Raw genomic sequence first — 15,712 nt, 5'->3', positions numbered from 1 at the left:
GCCCTGGGCCATACTACTTTGCTCAGGGCCCTTATAATTTCTCTCGGCTGCACTGTCAGTGATAAACTCTTTGTTTGAATAGAAGTAAGAGCTGTTGCCAGCGACCTTGAAATCTACAACCCGCGAAAGGGAATATACCAAACCTACCCAATATGACGTCAAAGAAACACAGGCTTACATTAAGTAACGAGTACCTGAAATGAATGCGTTGCACGTTTACCAACTCCACTTTTAAACAGGAAAAAAGTTTGAAACAGTGACGTCCGTCAGAGTAAGCGCATAACCTTTGCTAAAAGAAGTCTCTCTTGCTTTTGGAAGCGGTTTTAAGGGACATGTTTCAATTTATGTAGTGATACTTCGGTGGAAATTTTTTCAGGTCAAACTACAGTAAATTTTACTGCGCGTTTTCATTTATACGGACATAAAACATATTCTATACGAGAATTCGTCAACAGCGATATAAAACTAACATGAAGTACTTCAAGAAGCATTACATTTTTTGTATTTTTTTTCTGCACAAGTACTGAACAGATCTTCGATTTTTGTACTGTTTAATACTTATCCATCATTCGCCACTGAATGCATTTGGATATTTTCTTCTTGCGATAACCAGGTTATTAACAAAATAACAAAATTCTTAAAGATAGCCTGGCATTAATGAATTGAAAACCTAGATACGTGCTAATTAAATGACTTTTCTACTCTAAATATAAATGTATGTTATGCTACCTATCGCTGCCTTTCATTCGTGCTTCTAGTTTCGATTGTAAACTCATGACTTCCGCTTCGAGTCGTTGATTGGATCTTTTTATTGTTTCATATTTTGATTCGACCGCCTGTAAACGGAAAAAGTCAAAGATTCGGTTAAACCAGTCACCATTGGGTAGATATACAGACGAAACATAGGCTAGTTTTCAGGTTTTCGAGTAGCAAACAACTTCTATTAGTACCAGTCAATCTCAACCGACATGTTGAAGTCTGTCATATGATGAAGCACCAATCAAATTCAGCCCATAGGATGACGTCACATTGAAGACAAAAAAACACGATGTGAAATCAATCTTGTACATTATGTTGAATTTTCGCCAAATTATACTTTAAGTTATGAAAAAAGTATCTTTCACCGTCAATACTTGCAGCGTACTTTATTGTCGTTAAAACGAAGTACTTCACGTAACGTTAACGTAAGAGCTCAAGCACGAATCATGTGTAGACAATGAAAGTTAAATAAAACTGTATTGACTTACATCCAATTTATTTTTCCAAATTTTCTTAATACTTTCTATTGATTTTTTCAAATCTGTTATTTGGTGATCCTGAAACAACAAATGGTTCCAGTAATGAAGTAATACACAACTAGACAAAAGGTTAATCAAAGTCACGTGATCACTGTCAGCGAATCGCTGCTCCAGAAATCCCATCAGAAAAAAAATGTTTCAATTTCCACCTTCCTGTGTTTCCCGATCTAGTTCAATGCACCAACTCTCGGCACTCCAAGATTATATTGGTAAAAGCAAAGTAAGGACATATACCTTTTTGGTCAAATTTGTTTCCAATTCCAAAATATTTGATTTGAAAAAGGACATTTCAGCTTTATGTTTGTTGACCAATGTTCTAGCTTCTAACATGTATAAAAAAACAATATCAAAAAGCCGAACTTTGTTAGCAGTAGGAGTAGTCGTAAAACTTGGGTGCTTTCAAAGCATGTAAGCAAAACAGGAAACTAGAAACTTCAAGAGGACCACCACTCAAAGTGTCATTTGAGGCTCGGTAGCGTATGAAGAATTATACAAGTATTGCCTTTCAAATACTCGACATTGGTTTATAAAGCAAGCCGCATTACAAACATGCTGCTTCTTACAGAAGAATATTACGAACTTAAACAGGATACGTGGATTCGTATTAAAGCAATTCTTGTGTGGATTACCTTCTAAATCTTTTTCATAGATGGCCAATTTCTTTTCATCTTCTGGTGATCTTTTTACAATGGTCCGTAAAACCTGAAATGCATCTTTGTATCGCTCTTCCCGTTCTCCCATAAGCAGCAATTGCATCGACTGCGTGTTGGCCTTAATAACGAAAAAATACTTTCATATTTTAAACAGTTGGCGAAATAAGTTGGACGGTAGACACTATCCGTCAGAAAGCATCAAACTTTCATAAAATTTTGTCGACGATAATTGGAATCAATATCACTGAGCATCAAATAATTTAACCAAGACAACGGACTACGCTCAAATAACCGTAGTTAAGACCACAGAACTTACTCCCCCCTCTCCCCAAAACAAAAAGATTAAACTCACCACTGCAAACATATGATTACTTTTAATATTAATGTAGGAGCATTTTGGCGCGAACCCCCCAAAAAACCAAGGAACCCAAGAGAAAACAGAGAAATTAGCTTCATTTTGATGACTACCATTACTGATTACTGCTACAAATATACAAGTTGATTCAGGGTTAAAAATAACAGACGTTGACACACGATGAGTTGTCTGTCGAAATACATGGTGTCTTAAATCTATAGAACAATTCTTTCAGAAACTTTTGGGTTCGTGCTCTAATTCTCAAACAGTTCTTTTCGGAACTCTTAAGTTCCTTTTCTAGGTTTCCTCTTGGGTATTTTGATTTTGCTTGGGTGTTCAGGAAAAGTCTCAGTTCTATTGCAACAAGCGATTTCGCATCATCGAAATAGACACAAGGCTTGGAAAGTAAAAACGCGAAAAAAAATTATCAAACACAAGACATGTGTAAATTATAAGAATGCTATATTGCAGATATGTGAAAAACACAGTATAGCAAAAGAGCAGTGTAAAAATACTGTGTAAAAAGACCTAAACGCTATTAGCAAATACCTTAGATTTCAAAACAGCATTCTCGTTTTCCACGATTTTCAAATAAGACGAATCATTTTCCAATTGGAAAATCTTTGCTTTAGATTCTTTTATATCCTTAATAAAAGAAAACATTGCCGTAATTGGTGATCTTGGTCGCTAGGTGACGTCTCAGCCAGCAAGGCATGACGGTATTGCACGTACCTTCAGCAGTTTATCATTTTCGCAGCGATAATGCTTTACAACCTCAGCTAGATGAAGTTTTTCCGTCATCAATGTTTCGTTTGTTTCTGACAACTGCCTAACAAGTATGAAGATGGAAGTAAGATGTTATGAATTTAATGTAAACGACGAGCCTTTTGAAAATAGACATGTTTCGACATCTCATGATGCCATCTTCGGTATGAGTGAATAATTACATATATAATACAGAGTTTATAAAGTAAATGGTTTAAACCCGGGAGTATCGTTACATGTTTGTAGATGTAGATCGTCCAGGTTGGCATAGTCCTGAGAAGGACTGTTTTTGTTGTTGTTGACTGACGTTTCAACAACCTTAGCGGTAGTCATCTTCAGAGTAACAAAAAAAAATAAAAAAATTTAGTGTTAGGGTTAGGGTGAAGATGACTATGAAATACAAAGTACCACAAACAAATCAATAATTTTTCACAATATGCAACAAAACGAGAAAGCATTGTTGAACACATATACAATACTTGTATGGAATACTCAACGTGTCTACGTTTTGCTGGCAGGCAAATTGGTCTATAGTGAATTTTTTTTGTTACTATGAAGATGACTACCGCTAAGGTTTTCGAAACGTTAGTCAACAACAACAAAAACAGTCCTTCTCAGGACTATACCAACCTGGACGATCTACATTTACAAACATGTAACAGAGTTTATATGAAAGTAATATGATGCATTGACATAAATATATAAATGTGGATAAATTATAACAATAATAAGGAAATGAGATATATTAATGGGGAGCGTGTTTTATGACTAAATATTGTGTTGTATCTAAAAATTTGAACATTGAGGTCAGGGTAAGTTTTGTTAAGCACTCCATATTTATATATTTATGTTACTGTATCATATAACTTTCATATAAACTCTGCATTATTTATGTAAATATTCACTCATACTGAAGATGGCTTCATGAGATGTCGAAACATGTCTAATTTCAAAAAAAATCGTCGTTTTCATTAAATGCGCATTAGCGATAGTGCATTTACAAAACTATGAGATGAATTAGTGTTCATCCTCTTATTAAAAAAACAATTTTTGAGTAAACGCGTTCAACCGCCACATTGCTATATCTTTAAAACAACTTTCCTATAAAGCATAGCTTACTTTTATATACGTCATGTTTACGTTACATACTTAAATTTACTGAAATGCCTTCAATTCTTCATTGAAGGATCTCACCAATGTATCAATCAACCAGATAAAGGATGGACACTCAAATGACAGATTTTCGATTTGCTGGCCTATTGTGCAACGGGATGGCCCAAAATTTGCATACATTGGACATTCGATATTGGATTTGCTGTTGAATCAGTTTTTCAAAAACATAACTCAATTTCTGTTTCCCCAAATACTTCATACCTTATCCTTTCACCTTGCTTTTTGTTCCAAGCATCTGCTATTTCTTTTAATTGCCTACAAATATGCAAGAACACAATAATAATCACTTTAATCAGTGAGCCGTTAGAAGAAATCTCGAATGCAATATATTTTGCGACCTTTGCTGAAAAACAGTTTAGGCAACAGGCGAAGATAATTAACAAGCTGGAGAAAAAGTGTGAAATGACTGACAATTTTTTCGCGATCAATTAAAACGTTCGGTAATCGCAAGTTTAAGTGCTCAAAGCAACGTCGACCGATGTTGAGACACAATTACACAAACCTGTTTTCCTTTTCTTTATCTTTGCATGACTGTTTTAATACACAAACTTCTTTCTGTTGAACTTTAAACTGATCTTTCTATGGCGTTAAACGAAATGATTTTATTCAAAACACAATGGCTAATTCGAAACTCTACATCTCGGAAGCCTATAATAACCATTGAACTAAAATACACGGAACGCTACCTGTACTAGAAAAGCCTAATAAGTTTTTGAAGCCAAATCTTACACCTAGACATGCGTGTGTGGTTCAATCAATTTTCGATCCGCGAGAGAATCTCAAAACACTAAACACGCGTGTCTGGGTGTAATCTCGCTTGTCTGGGTGCAAGTTTTGGCTTCAATTATTTGCTTCAGGTGGCGTTCCATGTTTAGTTCACTGATTATAACACAGTTGAGTATATAATTTTTTACGCAAAAGCGGCAAGAGATTTGAGGTTTTTCATCAGTTCAAAATTCTTGACTAAAAGATTAACAATAAGATTATATGTTTTGATGTCAGCATTAACGTTTACTGCATTAACAGTACAGAAGTACCCCTCGCTATATCGACCACAAAAAAACCCTGGATAAATAAAAAGATTTATAAATAATTACTAAAGCAGCCAGCTCCTCTTTTACAGCGTTTGTCTGAAAAGCTTTGCCAATCAATCTTCTGTTTCTCGTTGCATGAAGATCGCACTTGTGTCTTTCAAACATCAGTTCACTTTGAATTAAAAGTAACTCTCTACGAAGAAGGTTGACTTCGTCGTTTGGAGCAGATCCTAGACGAGATGAATATATTTATATAGTGATGACGGAAATGGTGGTTTCCTAGAGCATGGTGGTTTCCTAGAGCATGATGGTTTACTAGAGCATGGTGGTTTCCTAGAGCATGGTGGTTTACTAGAGCATGGTGGTTTACTAGAGCATGGTGGTTTACTAGAGCATGGTGGTTTACTAGAGCATGGTGGTTTACTAGAGCATGGTGGTTTACTAGAGCATGGTGGTTTACTAGAGCATGGTGGTTTACTAGAGCATGGTGGTTTACTAGAGCATGGTGGTTTACTAGAGCATGGTGGTTTACTAGAGCATGGTGGTTTACTAGAGCATGGTGGTTTACTAGAGCATGGTGGTTTACTAGAGCATGGTGGTTTACTAGAGCATGGTGGTTTACTAGAGCATGGTGGTTTACTAGAGCATGGTGGTTTACTAGAGCATGGTGGTTTACTAGAGCATGGTGGTTTACTAGAGCATGGTGGTTTACTAGAGCATGGTGGTTTATTAGAGCATGGTGGTTTACTAGAGCATGGTGGTTTACTAGAGCATGGTGGTTTACTAGAGCATGGTGGTTTACTAGAGCATGGTGGTTTACTAGAGCATGGTGGTTCACCAAAGCATGGTGGTTTACTAGAGCATGGTGGTTTACTAGAGCATGGTGGTTTACTAGAGCATGGTGGTTTACTAGAGCATGGTGGTTTACCAAAGCATGGTGGTTTACTAGAGCATGGTGGTTTACTAGAATATGGTTTATTATAGAACGTTGATTAGCCAGACAATGGTGGTACAATAGGATAAAGATTTAGTAAATGATTGTGGATTAATAAAGCATACAGTGGTTTACCATAGAATATGGAGGTTAACTATAAGAACGTGACTAGCAAGAGTATGGTAGCTTACTCTACAATGGTGGTTTACTTTAGGAAGGAGGCTTACATGAGTGTGAGGGCATACTATATAGAATGGGGGTTTACATGAGTTCGATGGCAATAACTCCCAAAAAAATTACTCTAAAATCGTAGCTTGTAAAACAAAAGAAATAAAAATCAAAAATGAAGTACCTCCGAAGTGTGTCCACTCCGTCCCTTCTTGACTCACCAACGGAATACTAAGAACAAAATAAAGAAAGTGAAACTTCAAATCGAACTCTTAGATTCAACATAAAACATACAAACAACAAAAAAATATAGCAGGTCAGTGCAAAAATACGTTAGAATACCTGTGTAATTTTCCACGCTGCAAGCTTGCCCCGAGCAAAAGGTATTGATCGAGCAACTGTGATGGAGACAAACTTCTTTCCCATTCAAAAGGATCCGCTTTCTTGCCATGACAGTTACCCAAACAATGTCGACAAACACTCATCGTGAAAGATTGTAATGTTTCCAGTAAATCTAATGGAGCTTTAGGCATTGCACACTTCTCACTGGGCGCAGCACAAAATGTATCTGACTTCTCTTTGTGTGGTCCACGTGATTGCACAGTTTTATCTAAATCAACGCGTACCGCATCCCTTTTCTCAGAGTCCGTACCCTCCGTCTTCTCAGAGTTCATACCCTCTGTCTTCTCATAGTTCATACCCTCCGTCTTCTCAGAGTCAACCCCCTCCGTTTTCTTATAGTCAATCTGCTGTGTTTTCTCATAGTTCAACACCTCCGTTTTTTCATAGTTCATCACCTGCGTCTTCTCAGAGTTCTTTCCCTCCGTTTTTTCAGAATTTTTTTTCTCCGTTTTCTCACTGTTCACCACCTCCATTTTCTCATTGTTCATCCCCTCCGTTTTCTCACTGTTCGCCCCCTTCATTTTGTCATTGTTCATCACCTCCGTTTTCTCACTGTTCACCCCCTCCGTTTTCTCACTGTTCACCCCCTCCATTTTCTCATTGTTCATCCCCTCCGTTTCCTCACTTTTCATCCCTTCCATTTTCTCAGAATTCATTTCCTCCAATTTCTCGTAGTTCATGACCTTAGTTTTCTCATAGTTCCTTGGCTTCTTACTCTCGAAATCTATAGTGTCCATTGAGGCTTTTTCTTTGCTTTTCACGATCTTCGCTTTCTCGACGGTCGATAAAAGCGACAAAGAGTTCTTGTCGAAGAAAGAGTAACTGTGAAGGACAATTTCGTTATTCGTTGCAGCGTATTGATTATTTGATAATCTTGGTTGACCAAGTGAAACGATAGACGTCGATTCATCTTTAATGGCGCTTTGCTTGTACAGTGAAGGATGACCTTCAAAAGGATCATGCAAAGTCGGATCACATCGTGTAGAGTCGTCCACAGGCAGCTGCCGTGAGTTCATAATCCTAGTGTTTTGACCACAAAGAACACCCTCGGTTTGTGTAAAGGTTTTACTTCCCTCCGTGTGAATGCCTTTCCTTTCCTTCTGTTGAGAATGGATGGGTGTCGCAGGTCTCTCTTGACTTACATTGCTACATCCATCCAGAAGTAATGAGTTCAGCTGATGTATCGACGTATGCCCTATTGATATATCAAGAATGCTCCCGGAGGGGGATGTGTTCTTAGACGAAGGAGGTGTTGACAAACTACATAGGGCGGTGGGACTGGCGAGCATTGCAGATGATTTAACCAGGGGGGTGCAGTTACCAATCTCTGCACCACTATCTAGTGAATATTGATTTGAACAATAGCTGACACTTTGTAAGGATGTGCCCGTTTGTGTGGCAATGTCGAGACGTTCCTCCTCACCAAATGCCGTCTGATGAGCGCTGTTAAACGAGCTGCTTAATATGCCCGAGCTTTCCGAGGCTATGACGTCATAGGTGTTCGGGCGTGACGTACACACGGATGATAGATGATCGCTCTCCTGAAGACGAACGGACCTGGGTTCCAGTGATATAATCTCGCAGTCAATCACAACGTCATGGGCTTCTTTACTTCTCCATCTGAATGAAAATAGAAGAAAAAGTAATTGGCCGCCTTGAGGGCGTTCTGTGAAGATGACGTTATTGTACTTTGAAGATGACGTCATTGTACTTGGAAAACATTGTCTAAGTTTGAAAGAGAGATTTGGGCTGCACCATCTTCAAAATAAAGTCGACCCCCCCCCCGAATAACCATTCCTCAAAGTCACGAAACTTGAAGTTCTTACCTGTTCTTGCCGATTTCGGTTTCCTCAGTTTCAGTGACCAACCATGGATGAAATTTAACCCATCTCAAAAGAGCCTATATGTTGAAAATACTTTATGTAACTGTGTCGTGAAAAAGAAGTAAAATTAAGCGACGAAACGCGAAATAAATTGATTATTTAGGTATTCAAATTTCAACATCAAATATTTCCCGATAATAACGCTAAAGTGGAGTATATAAAGACTACAGTTTCAACACTAGATGACTTCTCACGATTCACAAAGACACTAGACTGGAGTAGCTATATAAGGATTCAAGTTTCAACATCACGTCAATCTTGATGAAGACCCTAGACAAGAGCACCTTCATAGGGACTTAGGCCCGTTTCAAACGTCGCATTTTACACGCGCCAAATGCATTCAAAACAATAGAAAATGAGATAAAATTCTTTATAATCTTTTGTTTTAAATGCATTCCGCTCATGTAAAATGCGACGTTTGAAACAGGCCTTACAACTGAAAATACCAGACTTAATTTTCAAAATCAAATCAACTCTGATAGACATTGTAGCACATAATCAAGTTTCCACATTAATTTACAACACGTAACATAAGTCACTCAAGATAAAAACGAAGAAAGGAGCTTTGTCATATCGTTACAATCAAACAAATGTAAAACTAGCAAAACGAAGACAATATAATACCTCGAGTGATCTGTGCATCTCTTCACCGTGCTTACCATGCGCTGATTCGTAAAAGGATTTCAGAAACGAAATGGTGTGATTAGGATACATAGAGTACAAACGATGAAAATACACATTCACGCCAATTTTCAAATGAAGTAAATGCGTGTCCGAAGCAATTCCTGCGATGAAAATGAAACGAAAAAAAAACATAACATAACTTCTTGAACTGGCTATCATGGTCGACTATAACAAAGATTGTTTTTGTTGTTGTTGACTGACGTTTCGACAACCTTAGCGGTAGTCATCTTCAGAGTCAAATGTCAGACCTACGTTTGACTCTGAAGATGACTACCGCTAAGGTTGTGGAAACGTCAGTCAACAACAACAAAAACAGTCCTTCCCAAGACTATACTTACCTGGACGATCTACATCTACAAACATGTAACGATAATCCCGGGTTCAAACCATTTACTTTATAACAAAGACGTAATGCAAAAATTTTCGTGCACAAAAACAAAAACAGTGTGTCGTTGAACGAACCTTTCTTCTTAGCAGTAATCAAGAAAATCCTTTCAAAAATATCGTAGAAATCCGTCAACATGGTTCCAACAAGCGAAGGAACCGACGGTAACAATGACGCAATGATCAGAATTCCCGCCATTAATACCACAATATCTTCGTCAATCTGAACAAAGTTTAAAACTATTAAGTAATGATGAATTATACAACTTTTCATAAGAGTATGGCATAGCTACAGACTGTATTGTTTGTGAAGGAATTGTAAATAATTTCATAAGATAGAAAATTGTAATGTAATTGATGGTTTTGTAGAAATTCACACTAACCTTGAGACACTTTATGAATGAATTGAAAAATCCTGCAGATATTATTGTGTGAAGCCATGATGGCTAGTCAAAATGGAAAATTTACAGTATTATTTAGTGACATGGGAAGCAAAAATGGTAAATGTCTATGGGCACATCCTAGGACTTAAACACAAAAATCTGTCTACTGTACTTAAGACAACAATACTGAACTTCAACAAATTGAACATTGATTCAGTCACACAATCAATCAAATCAATCAATCAATCAATCAATCAATCAATTAATAAATCAATTAATTAATCTAAACACATTATTCCTGGGAATACTAAAACCAATAAAATGCATAAATGCATTTAGCTCATATAAAAGGCAATGGAGTATTATTATATAATATTGAATAATAAAAAAATGCCAAGTATTGAATGATAAACAAATGCCATTTTATTCCAAAGCCATCATCAGAGATTATACATAAATGGCTTGGTAGCTCAACAGGTAGAGCGGCGGACTAGTATCCCGAAGGTGCAAGTTGAAATCTTGTCCAAGTCACATGTTTTTCATGTGCATATAAAAACCGTGTTAGGATTAATAGTATGTATAAACAAATGCCAAGTATTGAATGATAAAAAAATACAATAAAGTCAAGCCTGATAAAATGTATACGTAATATTATATTACTTGGATATTCTGGGTTGAATTGAGCTTTATAAAACAATAAAGTTACTCATACCTGTCGTTGAATTACACTCCAAAGCAACATTAACGTTGGATATTTCTTTGCTCTGTGTTTTAATCCTTCGTTCATTTTCTCAAACAGAAACTGCAAATTTTAAGGAAACTACCCTAAATCCTTCGAGAGATGTTTTTCTATACATCACTATAAAAAAATTTTCAACTAAAGTGTAGTAAATGATATCAGCTTATTCATTTGTTTCTGTTTCTATTCCAAATGGCTTCAATGGTTCTCACAAAGATTCATCCAAAAAAATAATACATATTTGAATGAAATAGCACATGACACCTGTGACAAGTCAGAGGGGGCATGTTTTAGACACTGATTTAGGTTCATTTACTGAAAAATAAGAGTTTAATTGGAGATGGGTGGGTGGTGGGTAGGAGGCAAATATCATCTCCAGACATCCTCCACCACGAGTGTTACAATAGTCTATGCGAAGTAAATACATGTTACACCACAAACTGAAGTAATACATAGTTATTCAAGAAATTAACACATAGCAGGCATATCGTGGTCACTGGATAGCGACATACATACGTTCACGTGATTTTGTTGACTTTGATCCAAGAGGATTTCGACAGCCGCGCGACAATTTGTTTTCACGTATAAACCAAAAAGGTCGCTAATAATCGCGTTGCACTGCTTGGAACTCGTCAAGAGCAGCCGGTGAATCTCTTCCTTGGCCTCCGCAACTTCCAAGTTTACAGGTGAACATAATTTCGCAAGGGGTATTTTGCAATCAATGTCATCTCCATCGCTTGTGATACTAAACTGCACGACAGAACTGGCCATACTTTTCATCTACGTATCGCTATTTGCACATGAACACTGCCCCACTATACACGGCTATCCGTGTTCGATCATATTTTCATCCATACTACACAACCGAACTGCAAGCAAATGATGATTATCATCAAGGATTAGCGAAGACACACGTTTACGTCCTCTGCCATTATTAATTGCCCAGAGCAAAGAAAATTTACCGTGCTTCCGTTTTAAAGAAGTGATGTCATCGTTTTATTTATAATCTTTATGATCGTACCACTGTCATACCACCTTGATACATCCAAAGTAAACTTTGGCATTCATGCGTTCAAGACAACTTTCACTTATATTCTTTTGTTTCGCGATGTAAGTGGATTAAGACCATCATTAAAGCGTTGAACACGACACTGCGGGGTAGAATTAATTTCCCCTGGAAAAATCAACAAAAAACGCTGTGTGAAAATTGAATAGATATTTGAAACAAACCATCATATTTAATTGTGAGTCAATGAATCCTTGAATTTGACACCTTATTAAGTTTTCAATAACAAGCCTTTAATACACTTGTCTTTACACACATTCAATTGACCGCCAACTTTTCTAATGTACTATCACAAAGGAACAAATTTCCGGAATTTGTGTCACAAGCTCTCTGTTGTCAATGCACCAAATGAAATTCAGCAAGAATTCCTTAATTTCTTTGATATAGAAAGCCGTCTGTATAATTATAAAAACTAACATGTCCTTTTTGTCGTGTCTTCTCACATGGGAAAACTTAAAGGTAAATTTGCTGATCGCTTGAGAAATTATTAAAAATTGACGTATATTATCAATTTCATTTCTAAATTTTCTCAAGACGCTTCTTTCAATGTACGTCAATACGTTTGGTCAAACTTGTGACAGAAACTTCGCCTTTATTTTTCAAAATGAAATTTCGCTAATGTAGCATGCTGAACAATTACGTACAGCTTAAAATTTTCGTGTAAAAGAGGAATTTCTTTCAAATAAAACGTTTTGTTTGTTCATGTAGCACAATACCATATTTTTCTCAGAGTAATCACGAAGGCAAACGCTCGATTTTATGTCCAAATAAGTCCATTCTAACTACTACAGTCTACAGCAGGTACGAAGAGGGCAGAACGTTTGTACAAATGAAACATTGACCACATTACACAGATGTTTACACTTTGCATGAAAAAAGATAATCCAGTAGACTGGAATGATGAGAAAGCCTGTTGCAAGCGAGTTACTTTTAGGAAACCATCAGCTATCAACAGCCTTTCTTAAAACGTTAAGGAACATGATCTTTTTCTATCGAGGTCGGTAGCTCCACCTTTCAAAATTTAAGTTTGTGTTCGAAAAAGACGAAACGCTCATAAAGTGCCACAAAAGAACAAGAAAGAAATTATAAAATATTCAAAAAGTACATTCATCGCCGAGAAATGAGAAACGGGAAAACGGAAATGAAAGAACAATAAAAATTTTTCTATCATTCAAAAGCTTCAGTTTTCATTGCCAAATTGAAACAGGCGTAAGTTGGCAAAGTCTATGAAATATAAGTAGTTCAATATCCCATCTAATCCCGTCGTAACGGAAACGAATCCTCGTGTATCCCGTCTTTAGTTATCAAATGTATGACGACGGCATCGCCTGTGTAAATATCGCGTTCTGACGCAGACGTAAAAACATCTTTAACGAGAGCGACAGCTTTCTCCTTGGTGAGGGCGGGAATCTCCGAGGCTCTCTCCTGATTTTTATAACCAATCTGTTCAGAAAATTGACGAAAAAACAACGATTATGCTCAAGATTGTCTACAGTTAGTAGCAACGAGAGATCCCTTTTTAAAGGAAATAAAGTAAATGGTTTGACCCCGGGAGTATCGTTACATGTTTGTAAATGTAGATCGTCCAGGTTGGTATAGCCCTGAGAAGGACTGTTTTTGTTGTTGTTGACTGACGTTTCGACAACCTTAGCGATATTCATCTTTTGACTCTGAAGACGACTACCGCTAAGGTTGTCGAGACGTCAGTCAACAACAACAAAAACAGTCCTTCTCAGGACTATACCAACCTGGACGATCTACATTTACAAACATGCAAAGATCCCTTTTAATTATACAAAGGTTGCACACTTTAGAAATAGATAATGTGCGTGGAAATCTTCAGCAAAAGATGGTTAAAGCTGTCAAACCTGGTTGTCCAGCAAAGCTTGCACACTTTAGAAATAGATAATGTGCGTGGAAATCTTTAGCAAAAGATGGTTAAAGCTATCAAACCTGGTTGTCCAGCAAAGGTTGCAGCAAGGACGAGGCGGAACCAGCGGCCCGGAATATTTCACGTTCGTAAGAACCAACTGGATCGAAACTGTAAACGCATCCTTTTCCTTTGAAGAAAATAGTAACATTACACTCAATTTAGTTTCAGAGTGAGATATAGTGGCACATTTGGTGGAAAATAAACTGGTTTAGGAGGAAGGTAAACAGGCTTTGGAGGAAGGTAAACTGGTTTGGGAGGTAGGTAAGGTGGCTAAAAAGGGTGAAAAGTTGTTTAGAAGGGAGGTTAACTAGCTTATGAGGAAAGCTAAGTGAAAGGCCCAGTAAAAAAGCAACAGCATACAAAACCTAATGCATTGTTATTCCATATGAAACAAGTAAAAAATACAAAAACTACAGTATACGTACCTTCTGAATCCAGTCCAGCAAGAATGTTGTAAGTGTAAAATGGGAAAAATCGTCTTGAATACAAGATGACTGATAGCATTTGAGCAACAGCTGGACAGCTAAAATTGTTCACAGTTTATACAACATGTACAAGTGAAGCTTGAGATAGAGACGTTTGGCGTGGAAAAATTCATGGACCGGTCAACCCCCCTGGCGGGGATTAATACTGGCCAGTATACAAATGTTGTTTGTGTTTGTGTTTGTTGTACAAGTGAAGCTTGTAAATACATATTTTGATAGAAAGGCTGAAATTGTCTATACATTTATCTTATTATTTAAACAATAAACATTAAGACTCGTGACATATTCTTAGATGATTCTTCAGTTCTATAGTTTGTATGAATTGTATGAATTTTTGCAACTCAACACTATATAGCAAAGTTTTCATGGAAATTTTGCACTAAAGCATTATTATTCCTCATTTACTTTACAAACCTCATTCTTTTTCCATGCTCGTGGTAATACATCTGTCGAAAAAAAACAAAAAATTTTGTTAAAATTAAACTAGTAATACACCTACGATAGCAGTACACTCAAAACAAGGAAAATGCTTGAGGATTGAAAAATTTTCTCTTCTGTGAAATAAAGCATGTTTTATTGACATCAATAGAGAGTATGTGTTACTTCAGAAAGTAACATTTTTTAAAAAGATTGATACTTCAATCTGAAGAGGTTCATGGTTTTAACAACCATATTGGGCTGAAATGTACCAAACTTCTTTCTACAAAGCTAAAACATGGCTTTCAGGGGGGGGAGGGCTATTCCATAATCGAAATGATAACTTGCCTGAAGTCTTGCATTGATATGTTTCATCAAAGTCAGACAATCTCCATGGAAACCAGCACATCCAAGCACTGTATTGTCAGTTCTTAAACGTGCAAATGAAAAGCATTATGAAATTACAAAATTTCAGGGTTTAACATCAGACAAAACAGACTTACAGTTTATAGTTTTTTGGACTAGTTCGAGAATGAATTGAGAAGCCCTGACTAAGTCTTGTGTCTGAAGCTATCACAGCAAAATCTTCACCAGAAATGGCTAGTACAGTTCTATATTGAAAATATAACTGCTTTATACGGGGGGACGTGAAAACACAAAAGCAAACAGAGCCTTGAACACGTTTCTCAATATTAAGTTTCGGTAATCATCACATCTCAAAACTTACCCTCCATTAAAAGCATAGGGATTGAACTGAACTTCTTTTGGAGTATTTTGATAATATCTCTGGCTCTCCAACATATTAATCTTCTTTTTAAAATTTTCGTTCAAATTTCTTGCTGCTAAAGAATACAGTTCATTCGATGATGAAGATGAGGACGGCCAAATAATTAATTTTCTTATTATGGAAATTGGGAAAATCAAAAGCGGAAACATTACTTGGCCTTCCACTTGAC

The 15,712-nt window shown here is 36.8% G+C and overlaps 2 protein-coding genes across 2 annotated transcripts; both read right to left on the bottom strand.

Annotated features, from left to right (window-relative positions):
• Window positions 1–479: 479 nt before the first annotated feature.
• On the bottom strand, window positions 480–11,810 carry LOC124438021 (hamartin-like). The gene is made up of 17 exons (XM_046988008.1): window positions 11,372–11,810; window positions 10,829–10,918; window positions 10,117–10,179; window positions 9,812–9,956; window positions 9,290–9,450; window positions 8,609–8,682; window positions 6,723–8,402; window positions 6,565–6,611; window positions 5,342–5,508; window positions 4,747–4,823; window positions 4,446–4,499; window positions 3,039–3,135; window positions 2,856–2,951; window positions 1,928–2,069; window positions 1,533–1,621; window positions 1,248–1,316; window positions 480–836 (listed from the first exon to the last, which is right to left on the bottom strand). Exons 1-17 carry the CDS (start codon window positions 11,633–11,635, stop codon window positions 726–728), a joined length of 3,426 nt encoding a protein of 1,141 aa, XP_046843964.1. The 5' UTR covers window positions 11,636–11,810; the 3' UTR covers window positions 480–725.
• A 1,253-nt stretch (window positions 11,811–13,063) lies between these two features.
• On the bottom strand, window positions 13,064–15,692 carry LOC124438028 (proteasome subunit beta type-1-B-like). Its single transcript, XM_046988016.1, has 7 exons — window positions 15,484–15,692; window positions 15,260–15,367; window positions 15,105–15,186; window positions 14,754–14,785; window positions 14,280–14,377; window positions 13,875–13,981; window positions 13,064–13,364 (listed from the first exon to the last, which is right to left on the bottom strand). Exons 1-7 carry the CDS (start codon window positions 15,690–15,692, stop codon window positions 13,176–13,178), a joined length of 825 nt encoding a protein of 274 aa, XP_046843972.1. The 3' UTR covers window positions 13,064–13,175.
• Window positions 15,693–15,712: the final 20 nt, after the last annotated feature.

Source organism: Xenia sp. Carnegie-2017, unplaced genomic scaffold (genome assembly GCF_021976095.1).
Source record: "Xenia sp. Carnegie-2017 unplaced genomic scaffold, XeniaSp_v1 HiC_scaffold_19, whole genome shotgun sequence".
Classification (NCBI taxonomy): domain Eukaryota; kingdom Metazoa; phylum Cnidaria; class Anthozoa; order Malacalcyonacea; family Xeniidae; genus Xenia; species Xenia sp. Carnegie-2017.
Note: the sequence above shows the minus strand (reverse complement) of the source record. Positions and strands in the feature narration are given on the sequence as shown.

Coding starts and splice junctions, on each gene's coding strand:
- LOC124438021 (XM_046988008.1), bottom strand. CDS start 11,635: ATGAAAAGTATGGCCAGTTCTGTCGTGCAGTTTAGTATCACAAGCGAT. Junction 9,957..10,116: donor CATTCATAAAGTGTCTCAAG/GTTAGTGTGAAT, acceptor AACTTTGTTCAG/ATTGACGAAGATATTGTGGT. Junction 8,683..9,289: donor AGATGCACAGATCACTCGAG/GTATTATATTGT, acceptor TTCAACATATAG/GCTCTTTTGAGATGGGTTAA.
- LOC124438028 (XM_046988016.1), bottom strand. CDS start 15,692: ATGTTTCCGCTTTTGATTTTCCCAATTTCCATAATAAGAAAATTAATT. Junction 15,187..15,259: donor AGTCCAAAAAACTATAAACT/GTAAGTCTGTTT, acceptor TGCACGTTTAAG/AACTGACAATACAGTGCTTG. Junction 14,378..14,753: donor GAGCATGGAAAAAGAATGAG/GTTTGTAAAGTA, acceptor GAACAATTTTAG/CTGTCCAGCTGTTGCTCAAA.